This window comes from Medicago truncatula, chromosome 8, assembly GCF_003473485.1.
Source record: "Medicago truncatula cultivar Jemalong A17 chromosome 8, MtrunA17r5.0-ANR, whole genome shotgun sequence".
In the NCBI taxonomy this organism is placed as follows: domain Eukaryota; kingdom Viridiplantae; phylum Streptophyta; class Magnoliopsida; order Fabales; family Fabaceae; genus Medicago; species Medicago truncatula.
In genome coordinates, this window is record NC_053049.1 from 42008018 (window position 1) to 42022153 (window position 14136).

Below are 14136 nucleotides of genomic sequence, written 5' to 3' on the forward strand. Positions count from 1 at the left end.
CAAAATTTAATAAAATAATATTAATAGACTGACTAAGTAGACCAAAAAGACTTTTTTATTTTTTTATTTTTACGATCTATAATCTCACATCTTTAACTAAATAGACTTTACATTCTTTCTTTATAAAACAGTTTGATCTAACGAGCAATGTTATGTGAACAACCATTTCTTGCGACAACCTTTTGGACAACTAAATTATACAAAGAAATTTAGATAGTGGCACAAAAATCAAAGCAATAAAGAGAGAAAGTAAAATGATAATGAGAGTATGAGAGAGAAAATTGTCACAAAAGTTGTTCAAATATCATTTCTCTTGATCTAACCTAGACTTAACATAGACTATGTCATAGACCCATGTAAATCGATCTGACCTATTCATACTCCTTCTCAAAACAAACAAAATACACTATCGAAACTATCCTCCATTAAGCAAAAAAGTATAAAAAAAAAAAACCACCATCAAAATATATATTTTGAGAAATCTGAGGGGCCTCACTGCAACTCAGGGGACTTAAAATGCACAACCCAAAAGCGAAGGATTCAAAATGACCCGCCGCAATACACATAAATTTCCTTTCTTTTTTTTGGTCAAATAGCCTAGTGGCTAGAGCTCACATAATTAAATTGTGGAGAAGTGGAGTGTCCGAGGTTTGAACCCCGGCCCCTACATATAAAATGCAATATTCCTACCAGCTGAGCTAAGCTCACAGGATAAATTTCCTTTCTTTTCTTATGATAAAAATGGACGTAATATTCTTAACCAAAAATAAATAAAATGGACGTAATATTTCCTTTATTATCTTTTTAAAAACACACTTTGATTATTAATCTTTGCAACATTACACAAAGTTGCCATTCATGTAAAACGCGAGCTCAGTTGAATCACCATTTGGTGTTTATTATGGCATGTAAAAAATTGCTTATGGGAATGTGTTCTCTCCAAAATTCTATAGTAATTTGAATCAGGATTTATCGAACTCAAAATATATCTCCACTGTCTTTTAAACTTTTTATTCCTTCCCCTCTTGAAATAATTTCATCTAACTTAAATTAGGGAGGATGAGTGTGATGATGAACCCCAACTATATCTTCCCCGATGGTAAATTATTTTGTCTAAGAAATTTTGGGGATGTATTGGATCATGAATCTAAGAGATTTTAAAAGGAAAAAGTCTTGTGGTATTCAATCAAGACTCTTTACAATTTAAAAAAAGTCTTGTGTTATTCAATCAAGATTCTTTGTCATTTAAAAAAAGTATTGTGGTATTCAATCAAAACTCTTAATCACTTAAATTTTTTTTAGTGGTATTCAAAATCATTCAAATTTGGAAGGATTGTTTAATAAATCATATTTTGATGGATTTTGTGGAATTTTCTAGTGAAATTTTGGTATGAAAAAGTCTTTGACGAAAACATGAGATTTCTTAGGATTTTTTTTTTTTTTTTTTAAGATTTTAGTATCTCTCCCTCTCTCTATTCCCTTATCTCTTACTCTCTCTTTTCCTCTCCTCTCTCTCTCTCTCTCTCTCTCTCTCTCTCTCTCCTTCCTTCTCTCTCTAGCTCTCCCGTAAAAAATAATGTAAAATAAATAAAAAAATCTTTATTGAGATTTTGTGAAAGAGAATGTGTTATGATATTTTTTTCAATTGTTTCTTAAAATTCATAAAATCTCTTGAAATCTTTAAAATCATTTCAAATCTTTTAAAATCTTATAAATTAAATCCATTGAAATCCTTAATAGTCTTTTAAAATCATCAAATCTATATAATATAAATTTGGGACCTATTTCATGTCCCTATATAGAAATGTTTTTCTCTTCTTATGGTATTGACATGTGGCACAATAATATAATGGAAGTTTTTTACAAATACTCTCACCACATTCATCCTCACAAAATACTCTCACCACATTCATCCTCACAAATTTTTATTTAGTGTTTATATATAAAAGGAAGTTTTACAATTTCAATTTCTAAATTTGAGATTAAATTTTAGAAATCAATCATTTCGAATTTCGAATCCAAAAAATACAAATTTTAATCAAATAATTTAATTTTTTTAATAAACAAATAATTTAAATTAAAATATTTGAATGCAGAGATTAAAATAAATAAAATAAGTAATGGAATAATTATTTAAATGAAAAAGAGAATAAATAATTGATATATGTCAAATAATAAAAATATGATTTGATAAGGGTGTAACTTTTTAAAATAATTTTATTTAGATTTGGTAATAACCATTAATTTTTTATATAATTTGAATTAATATGTTCTTTTTTAAGGTAATATACTTTTGTTTCTATTTTCAAATGTATATTGTATAGTAATAATACTGTATAATAGTGTTTATTCAAAACAAAAACAAAAATAATGTTATACATTTCTTAATTTTTATTTTCATAATAATAATAATCATGATGTTGGACAATTTTTTTTTTTTTTTTTTTATAAATGATGTGAAACAATTGATTTGATTGTAATTATATCAAAGATATTTTATTCAAAGTGGCATTAAAACAATTAAACACAATATGATTCGATTTTCCTTAATAATAAGGAAAAACCTTCCTCTCAAAGAAAAAAGAAAAACGAATTTGGATCCATTTAGTTTTATGTAACCGAAAAAAAAGGGCAGAAAAAATAACAATCATGCAAATAAATATCATAGATGATTTATAATGGTTGATTGCTTAAATTATGGTCAAATAATATCATGACTGATTGGAAAAGATATTATTCACTTATGATGTGTGACTTTTTTATTTGACCGGAAAAAAAAAGTTTTTGGAACCAAAATTGACATTTAGATGGTAACTGAAATTTTAAAAAAAAAATATATATATATAGTACCGAAATACATATTTGGCTTATTTACATCATGAAATTATTCTAATGGACAATAAGGTTGTTTGACTCCAATTTTTTTGTTTACCTCTTTTTTTTTATGTCTTTTTTTTATATTATTTTCTCCGCGATTATATTAGATCATTTATTTTTGTATCTATAAAAATGAAACCGATTGAATTCGTTTTCGATATCTCCCATTCACATCATAAAATTTGGAGTATCAATTGTCGAGTCAAAGGTTGATTTATTTACATATTTTTTCGTGTGTAAATACATATTTAAAAAAATGTGTTTAAATACATTTTATATAAAAAGAATTATACATTTGGTTTTTGAACACATTTACAATTTTTTTTACACATTTAAATAAAAAAAATTAAATAGAAATGTACATCATGAGTATTTGTTTCCCCTAAAAAAAATCATGACTACTTTTTTTTTTATAATTTTAATCATACTAATTGTTGATAATTAATGTACCAATTTATTTTCAATTACTACATGGGAAATTTTTTGTGATTGCTTTATACATATTGGTTATAAATATTGTGTTTGAGGCTCACATTTTTCACATCATTTTGAGTTATAACTCATAATATCATTGTTATAAGTTGTGCTTTTTGGTTTTAAATTTTCACTCAATTTTGAGCTTGATGCTGAAATTTTGATAATTTTCTCGAGATCATTCTTTTAATTTATTCATTTTTACTTCTTATTCTCATTTTTTTTCTTAGATCTAATTCTTAAGACCGGTTCTATTTCTAATATTTTCTTTGTCAATTCATCTTGATCTTTATTCACCTTTTATTTAGTTGTAGAAGTACATCTCAAACGACGAAGATGATGAAAGAATCAGCAGATGGTGTGAACTTTGAAGAAATTGGATTATGCACTTTGATTAGAATGAATGTATTTTATGAGTTTTTTAAGCAATGATTATTCTTTTGTACAATTATTCATCTAATTAGCTTTAGAGTTACAATTTGTGTTGTAAATGATATTTTACATTCCAAATAGTAGTATTTCTATAGATTATTGAATATGTTGTACTTTCAATTTGATGTGCATCTATGAAAAAATATTGTAAAAACTGTCATATATTTATTATGATTTTTTTAAAAATATTCTAAAATTGATAAAATCTTATTGAATATTATAGAAATTTGTTATTTGCTTCTTTGTAATTTGTTATTCAATGAAATTAATGAGCACCAAAATACAATTATAGATCTTCTTAAGAGACAATGAACATTGTGGTTCAAATCCTTCACCCTATGACTTTGTGTGGGATATGAACATAGACCAATTTTCTTAATCTTTAGAAATGGTTTTAATGAATCAAAAGATTGTCTTGCAATTTTGATTTTTAATTTTTGAATTTTTTAGTAACGTTAAAATTGAAAATTGTTCCATCTATAATCAAAATTACCAAGATTAGTTTTTTTTTTTTGAATTCATATGACTTTGTCCGATCCATTTGTAATGATCTTCATTGATAGGAGTAAAATACAAGCATTAAAATAAAACAATCTAAAATACTTTCATTCGAGAAAAAAAAAGTTATTGAACCGTATCTTTTTTTTTTTTCTAAAAAAGAAGTTATTGAACCGTTTATGTTGAATTAAAATGTGCTATCTATTTATGTCGAACCGTTTTATTCACAATGATATTGATAGTTCATTTCGAATATATGGTACACATTAAATGCTCATTTTTCTCTCATGGTAGTGCTATCCATTTAGCAATAAAAATATAGCCATTTAACTTTGCATCTTAAGTTAAAGCACAATTCCTTCAAAAATAAAGCACAATTATTGCATTATTGTTAACCACAACTTTTAAAGGTAATAATTTTCCAAGGAAATGATTAATGAGTAAATATTCACCATTCAATAGACATTATCAATGACCATTTATCAAAAAAATAAAAAAAACAGACATTATCATTGACCAAAACTTTTAATGCGCTTGAAGTGATACATATACTTTCAGACACTGTTAATATTTTAATTTTAATATATAAAATACAAGATGATATTTTTTTAAAACGAACTTTTAGATGATTATGACCAACAACAAAAAGACATAGACCTCTATTGTCTATATTATATATGAAAACAAAGTTCTTCAAAGCCTACTCTTGACACACGACACCATGGACCAAACCAAGCATTCTCATGTATTTGACATTTGTACGGTTATTTTTTTATGATACTTTTTGTATTTGGTCATGATGTATGCATTAAAATAATTTTACTATTCTAAGGTTTTTTATTTGCTTATTATGTATGCATTAATTGGACCAAACACAAAAATTTAATAATTATAATTAAAAATGAAAATTTAATTTTTTTTATAGATATAATTGTTTTAATCTTATTTTTTATAAATAATTTTTTTTTATAAGGCCAAGAGAAAGGTTGGGCATTCGGGAGAGTCTGAAGCATCCCAACTAGGTTGGCACCCAATAGACACCCCCATCCTCTACCGCCTTTCCAATACGTATATTTTATTAAAAAAAGGAAAAAGAATTACAATGAGGGGGGACTAAGCCAATACCCTCTAAAGAAAAATAAATATTTACAGAAAACTAGAAACATAAGTAGATAAAAAGATCTATAGTTCGGCATCTCATTTCTGTCCCTAGAAAAATCCGCCCCTAAAGAGGGAGGCAACAGAGTGAACCACAAAGTGTCTTGCATATCATGCCCCAAGGCTGCTAGGCCATCTGCACACTAATTCCCTTCCCGAAAGATATGAGAACAAACCGCACTAGAGGAGTCCCCCTGATATTCCAATAAATAATATTCATTTAAACGGTGGGCGGAGACCCTGAGAGCGGGTTTTGTATGCAACCTTTTGCACATTCTTTTTTTTTTTCTATGACTTTGAAATTACCGCATTAAATAGTACCTCATTATTAACAGCAGCCTTCGCTAACCAATCTTGCATAAAATTTAAATCCTTCTCTAGAACCGGATGTATTGGAGCACCCTCCGAAGCCACAATGCTATTGACATCTAAGGCTTTCTCACGGACGGGAGATAAAATATGTTCATGGTTTTCTTCTACATCATATCTAACAATTTCATCAGATACATTCTCAAGTTCCGTGAATGTATTATTAATAATAACAGGAGTATGAGAAGTATCAATTACCACTGATGTCGGAATTGATGATGATATATCCTCTGAATGATTAATGGAAACATCCCCCTGGACGGGAGATGTTGTTGCACCGAGCCTTGCTGCTCCCTCTGCGGCCTCAAGGGTAATCTGCAGTGGAGTATCTGTATTCATAGATTCTTGCTGCATTGTTTCTGTTTCCATTTCCAATGTTACAGTTTCTGTTTCCTTCTTCAGTTTTTATTCATGGATTTTTTATAAATAAATTGAAATAACATTCATCTACTTTAATATTTTTTATCTGTTGAACAAGTATAAATGGAAATACTTTGATTTTTTTTTAAATTTAAATCATTTTAAATCTACTGCATGGTTAAAATAATTTTGTTAAGATTTTAAATATTATAATTATATTCCTAAAGAAAATACTATAATTATATAATATTTATTTCATAAAAGAAACTTGCAAAGGAAGACAAATATTTAAGAGAATGAGAAGCAATTTAAATGATATTATTGTAATACAAACTTTCTAAATAAGTTATCAAATTGAAATTTTTTCAATAAAATATTAGTTTTAATGCGTACTCTCCTTAATGAGTAATGAAGTTTTCAAAATAAGTCATCTCATTATAATATATAACAAAAAATTTAATTTTAATGAGGACATTCTCTTTACCGTCAAAGATTAATAATTATAGTAATAAATAAAAAATTCAATTTTTTTATAACTATAATTAGACATTAATAGATTAAAATAATAAGTACTATTAAAATAAAAAGGGAAAACCAGTCCATTTTATTTTATCACAGGTTGATATAATTTATTGATTTGTCTTTAATGTCCAAGATCTATCTTTTTACCACTAGCCCAAACATTTGCAAATGTATTACATTAATATAAATATATTATTTGTAACTAAGCATGCTCTACTTTGGGATTAATATATAAAAACAGTTAATGGACATACCTATGACACGTTCCAGGAAGCATGCTCTGCTTTGGGATTACTTGATGATGACAGAGAGTTTATAGATGGTATCACGGAAAATGGTGAGTTAGGTTCGGGCAATCAATTACGTTGGTTGTTTGTGCATCTCTTAACCACTAGCACAATGACGAGCCCTGATATAGTATGGGATGCGACATGGCAGTTACTGGCCGATGGTATCTTATTGAACGTAGGAAGCGTCTGAATATTCCGAGTAATGTTTATTGTACTTATTACGAAATCTATGCACCATTTTCGTTTTGTTTACGATCTAATTTTTGCATTTTTTTATTCTTTGGCTAAAAAGGCACAGTTTAGAAAAATGGTTAACATAGTCGTGCTCAAAGTATTGTATGTCTATCTCAATAAATATATTTATCTATTTAAGTAATGATAATAAACAAATACAATATTCTTTCAAAAAAAAATAAAAAAATACACTATTGAATATTTTTTATTTTGTGAGAACATGTTTATACAACAATATATAGAATAGAAAGAAAGAATTTAAATACGAGTGGATGCACATAAGAAAACAATAGCTTAAGTAAAACAGATATAAATTCAAGGCTACCTAACAAAGTAGACACACCAGAGAGCTTTTCACTATTTTTTTTTAGACGGTAAATATTATTCTTCATCGAGAGGGCGTAGGAAACGCCAAGCACTTGCGGAAATGAACAGAGGATGAATACAAGAACCAACAAAGGCAACATGCCTTCACCCAAAAAATCATGAGGCCGAGGTGTACACGAGGTTGCCTTAATCAAAGACCAAACCCAACAAAGTACCACGACAAACCGTGGTGCTGCCTACACGAGAGTACCCCTGTCTCACAACCTAATGCCCACAAAGATCCTATAAAAAATCACAGTTGCACTACAATAGGCCGAAATACCTGCAACTAAAAAATAGAAAAGCCAAGCGTACGCATCAGCAATTATGCACACACAAAAGCCTCCTAGCCAGCGGCTACATCACGTAATAGCAGCGCAAAACTGACACCAACACACCCACAGATAAAACAAACAGCATAAGGTTAATCTAAAACCTACTGTCGACGCCATAAAAATGTCATATATAGCTTTCCACTATGTATATCTTGATTAATTTGTTCACATTATCTGTTCTTTAATTGATTAATTTGTCACGTTATCTATATTAGTGAGCATTCATGACATCATTTTGTAGCAGTTCCTATATCTATTTATTTTCGCGTTAAATAAATAATGTCTTGGGAAATCCTTTAGAAATAAGCTTATTTTTTTTAGTTTGAGTTAAGCTGAAAGAAACTTTTTTCGATTAAGAATTGAGTCGTAACTTTAATATCATTTTTTCTGTTGCATTGCATATATTCTCTTACTATCATTTTTAGTTTTTATGACAATGACAGAAGTGAAAATAGGCATATTTCAAGACATAATGATATGTTTTTTTTTAAGGCCATAACATGTTGTAATTGTCATCGATGAGAATCAGAACAAATGATGTGTCATTATGCAACTTTAAAAGGAAAAGCTGCACTTAAAATGCATTAAGAGGTAACATAAAACTTCAAAGTAAAAACATGTCTCCACTGAGATATGTTTTGTTAGTGTTGTATCCACTGCACTTCTCTTTGCGTACTCCACTTAAAATGCATTAACAGAATTTTTTAATGGTATTAAGAGCTCTAGAATTCCAAATCACCGGTTGAAACTAAGGGTGAGATGTCCAGTTATGCTGATGAGAAACATCGATCAGGCTAATGGACTATGTAATGGTACGAGGCTGATAGTTACACATCTAGGGAAGAGCACGATAGTTGATACTGTAATTACAGGAAAAGGGGAAGGTACCAGTGTATTCATTCCCAGGATGAATCTTATTCCGAGTGATCCAGGACTATCCTTCAAATTCAGGCGCAGGCAATTTCCATTGACGTGTTGTTTTGCAATGACAATACATAAAAGTGAGGGTCAATCTTTATCTCAAGTGGGGGTTTATCTTCTTAAGCCTGTGTTCACGCATGGACAACTTTATGTCGCTGTCTCTCGAGTAACTTCAAGAAAAGGTCTGAAGTTGGTCATCCTGGATGAAGATAATAATGTTTGTAAGGAGACCACAAATGTTGTGTATCGTGAAATTTTTCAAAAAAGTATGATCATTGGTTATGTTTTAGAATTGTTATTGCTATAATTTCGAAAACTAAAGTTGTCTATTGTTTGGAAGTCGTTTTATTTTTAATTTCTTTGTAAGGCGTACTGGTCATTATAGACATGCAATTTCTATATAAGCAGATCCCCCTGCCATTGACTATTAATTCATGCACTTTTCAGGTTTAACAATCTGCGGAACCTTTTTTTTTTTTTTTACATCGTTGTTACCCTAAAATACAATATTTACATTAAACCATTTGTTTTGTAAAAATTAAAAACAAATAACAATCGACATTTTTGTAGCCCAAACTATATTTATACACACCCGTAAAAAATTAAACGTTTGCATTTACCGACTACGTGTATGCATGTGGCACTGACTATTATATAAAAAAAAAAAAACATATTTTTTTAGTTTTTATGATTAATAAAATACATTTTGTCAACATATTATTATACATTAAGTCAGCGTATTTTTTGCAAAAATATTACACATGCTAAGTTTAACAATGAGTGCATCTTATACAACAAATAATTAGTACAAGTATAATAATCCAAATACTTTTATCGTTATATACAATGTTTAGATATTTCAAAATATATACAAAATTAAGATGATATTTTTTTCATATCGAATTTAAATTATAACCACAATTATAACTTTTAAGATAACATAATATAAAATCTATACATATGATAAAAAAAAATAAAATTATTTCCCGTGCTGGCACGGGTCACTATACTAGTTCATCCAAATTCTCCAAAGTCTTTTAAAATCCTCTAGAATTTTTTAAACAAAAATTGTCATTTAAAATCCTAATCCAATATACCCTCCTAAGATTTTAATTGCTAATAGAATAACTTTGAACCAAGGGAAGCAGCAACCCAACCTATAACCACTTTGAATACCATATATCTAAATGTTTTTGCAACGGAAGTAGTAAAAAAATGTCAAGGATGTATATATTTTGAGAAATAAAGGACTTATTTGAAGAAAAATATAAACATAAAACATTAGTTTAATACAATAAAATAATATTACTAGATTCAAGCTTGGAAGAGGGTTTCTTTTGAGTTTAAATTGTAGCAATGGTACTGAACTGGGGCAAGGAGAACAAAAGGAAGCTGGGTTCAGGTGGAGCTGTTGCTGCGATAATCCCAAACAAAAAGGTCGAAGACACATTTTGAACTGCTTTTCCCCAGTCCACATGGTACTGTAGTGTGGTTGGTGGGAAACTGTCGGTGGACAACAGTCACTATAATAAACGTGTTGATACTTAGCCACATTCCAAATTCGAATTAAGATGAAAATGTATAATCTATAACAATTTCAGCATTACTAGTTGACTAGGTTTTAGGAACATTTAGTGTTTTTAAGTGAAAATTTGTTTGTGATTAATCAACTCAATCATACTTGCATGATCACAATTATTTGGATTGACGGAAGCACCAGTAATGTACTGGATGCTCAAACACCTACAAGAAGACGTGTATTTTTTAGTGTTCTTATAACATTGTTTAAAGAATCCATAAAAGGATTATTTAAAAAAATAATTTAAAATATATGTAAAAGTTATAACTACACAATTTTCAACCCAATTTTTTTTTAATTTTTAAATGCTTAAATAATACCCAACTATTAAGTCGACTAACTTATATTTGATCAGTCATCACAAACTTAACATTTTTGTTTCCTACTTTTCACTACCCCCATTTCTTTTTCTTAATTTTTCTCAGCCATGAATTTTGTGAAGAATCAATTGCACAATCATATGTGAGATGAGTGGCTTAATGATTGTTTGATTAGATATATTTGATAATGTTAGCAAAATTATTGAACATTTTTAGAATATGAAAACTCAAATGACAATCGTAATTTGTATAAAATTTATGTATTTTGAGTTTTTTAGGTCATTTTATTTATGTATTTGGTAAACTTGGTATTCGTTGATTAGTCAATATATATTTAAAGGAGGGGTTAAATTACATCAAAGTAATGTTACACTGCTCAATATCATTTTACTAGATTCATATATATATATTTTTTTAAATTTAACTGTTAAATATTGTAAGTTTATATCATTTAGATCACCCATGTAAATTTTACATAAATCTAAAATCATTAGATATGTTATTGAGACCCATAAAGATTAACGGTTTATTCCTTTTTATATAGCACCGTTAATCTCGATGATTCTCAAACATAAAACAACATAGTATTTGACAATAATAACATGACATATCATTAAAAATGGAACAATATGTCTATTTCTTTTAATGGATATAAGTAGTTATTTGAATCCTTGCCATTCTCAACTCAAAACAAAAGTAAAAAATGCAAAACATTTGAGCCAAATCAGGAGGCATTGAAGTACTAATGTTTATAGACATGCTTAGTCTGGTGCTTTTAAGATTGAATAAAATAGTATGAAATTATAACAGAGAAAAACAAAATTAAAAATTACATTTACTTCAATTCTTCTTGCCCTCTTCTCCATCATTTTCCACGTAAGCCTTTTTCCTTCTATCAGCCCCCGCAAACAAACAAATCAACAGAAAACATGTGGCATAAATCCCGTGAATTTTCCAATTACTCTTCGGCGGTTGCCGCAACACCACCTTATGAAACACCGTTACGTAGTAATGAAGGCCAATTGAAAAACCCACGAAAATCTGACCCAGGCTCAAAAACTTCGACCCAAGCCCACATTCAGTGGAAAAGACAAGAACAAGGTACATGACAAGTAACAGTAGATAAAAAACGTAACCAAGAGTTTGAAGTACTTGAAAGCATATATACGTGGATTGTGAAGTAGTGAATAGAAACTTCAATGGTTCAACTCCAGTAATTAACGTTGAAATGCAGAGAGTGGTGAAGTAGAGTGAGAGGTAAATTTGGATGAAGATTAAGATTTTTTGAAGTGAGAAATATGTTTTGATTTTGTTGCATAGGAGAGAGACTAACAGTAGAGGGATTAATACGAAAATAGAAGAAACTAAGGTGGCTATGGTTGGTGCATATTTTTTGCCTACGTAGGGTTTGAATCCTTTTGTCATTTGGTAGTTGGCTTCTGTGATGTAAGCTTTTGAGGTTGTTGAGATTCTTTCTAGGTCTGGAAGTAGTGTGCGGTGAAATCTGTTTGGTAGATCTTTGAACTCTGAAAGTGAAACAAAATCATCATCTTCATCTTCTTCTTGTTCTTCCAATGTATGACTAGGCGGTGCTTGTTTCTTTGGTTTTTTGTTTGTCTCGTGAGTTTGTGTTTTTATTTGGTTTTTGTCGGTGGTGGCTTTTGTAGTTTTGTTACTTGCTTTCACGAGATCTAATGTGTTTTTGGTTGATGTTGAGTTTAGCTTCTTGAACTTTGTGGTGGTGGTGGTGGAATTCAGCTTCTTGAGGGTAGTGTTGGATGGTGTGAGTTTAGATGATGCATTTTTGGAGTGATTAAGGTTACCGGATTTAACGGTTTTAGTGGAATTTTTATTGGTTTTTATGATTTTGGTTTGGTTTTTGGGAGAATTAAGGTTACTACTAGATTTGATGATTTTGGTTTGGTTTTTGGAGGAATTAAGGTTATTAGATTTGATGGTTTTGGTTTGGTTTTTGGAGGAATTAAGGTTACTACTAGATTTGAGGGTTTTGGTTTGGTTTTTGGAGGTGGAAGTGGAACTATTGGGTTTGATTAGTTTGGTGGATTGGGTGTTGGTTTTCTTCTCATTTTGGTGTTCTTTTTGAACCTCTTCTTCTAGCATTCTTCTTCTATGGATAGACAAGTGTGTGTTGCTCTGGAGTTGAGGTTCGGACCACCAAGAACAAGAGCAAAGAGAAGCAAAAAGAAATAAAAATAAAAGAAGAGAGAGTAGGAGTACCTTTCTATAACGCAAGTACATTAGATGAGCCATTTGCTTTGGGTAAGATCTAGGCTCCCGAAGATATGGGAAAGGGAGAGGGTGATTAGTGAAGGATTTTTATACTATGCAATTTTTAACATTTTTGTTTATGGGTTAAGAGAAGAAGTGAAACAAACTTTGAGTGGATCGGAAGTGTGTGCTGCCAACGTAGCAAGGAGCATGTGGTTGCATAAATGGGTAGAAGAATATCAATATAACCATATAGTATTCATTTGAGTAAATACATAAAATTAAAAAATAAAATGTTATGAGGGAGAGCTGGATGGAAGATGATTGGAGTGAGACCTTATCACATGGTTTACGGAGACCCTTGTACCCCAATCAGCTTTTGGGGACCCCAAGTATTACTTACTATTCTTTTCTAATAATATCATATCATGTACTAAAACTTCTTCACTATGTGTGCCTTTTTCACACATGCCGTATGAAGAAATTAAATAAACGGTTAATTAACTTTATGGTGATTTAGTCCCTATAAAATAAAATTATAATTTTTAATTCCTATGAACTTTTTTATCAGTATTTTTAATCCCTGTTAAAAGTTTCCATCAATAGTTTTGGTATCTAAAATACTTAAGAAAAATGTCACAGGGACTAAAAGTATAATTTTATTTTGTAGGGACTAAAACTTAATTAACCCTTAAATAAATCGAGGCGTGCAAACTGATTTTAAATAAGGAGAATATTAACCGGTGCCTCCGGAGCATTGGTTAAGCACCGAATAAAGTAAATTTTTATTAAAAAGTAATGTAATTATTACTTAATAAAAAATGACAGTTTATATTTTCAAAACAAAAAATTTTATTTTATACAAGGGAAAATGCTATTTCTCTAGAAAAATAGTATCAAGAATTTATCAAAACACAGTTGACAAGTTTTAATTGCGTAATTTATTTTTATTAAAAAAAGGATTGCATGATTTATTTGTTCACTTACTATTTTTCACTCACATCTCCTTAAATTGTGACAAATAATGCATTGTGATTGATTGTTATTTATTCTTAAAAAATTCTTGATTTTTTTTTCCTTCCTAGAGATGTATCATTGCTCATTAAAAAGACCCTTTAAATAATGCGGTGAATATTAATGTCTAGATTGATATTTGACGTATTGCAATGGAA

General features: G+C 29.3%; 1 protein-coding gene across 1 annotated transcript; it reads right to left on the minus strand.

Moving 5' to 3' along the window:
• Positions 1-11448: 11448 nt before the first annotated feature.
• On the minus strand, positions 11449-13281 carry LOC25501919 (uncharacterized). Its single transcript, XM_013591362.3, has one exon. It carries the CDS (start codon positions 13004-13006, stop codon positions 11576-11578), a length of 1431 nt encoding a protein of 476 aa, XP_013446816.1. The 5' UTR covers positions 13007-13281; the 3' UTR covers positions 11449-11575.
• Positions 13282-14136: the final 855 nt, after the last annotated feature.

Excerpts from the sequence above, each read along its gene's own strand:
- LOC25501919 (XM_013591362.3), bottom strand. The coding sequence starts at position 13,006 with ATGGCTCATCTAATGTACTTGCGTTATAGAAAGGTACTCCTACTCTCT.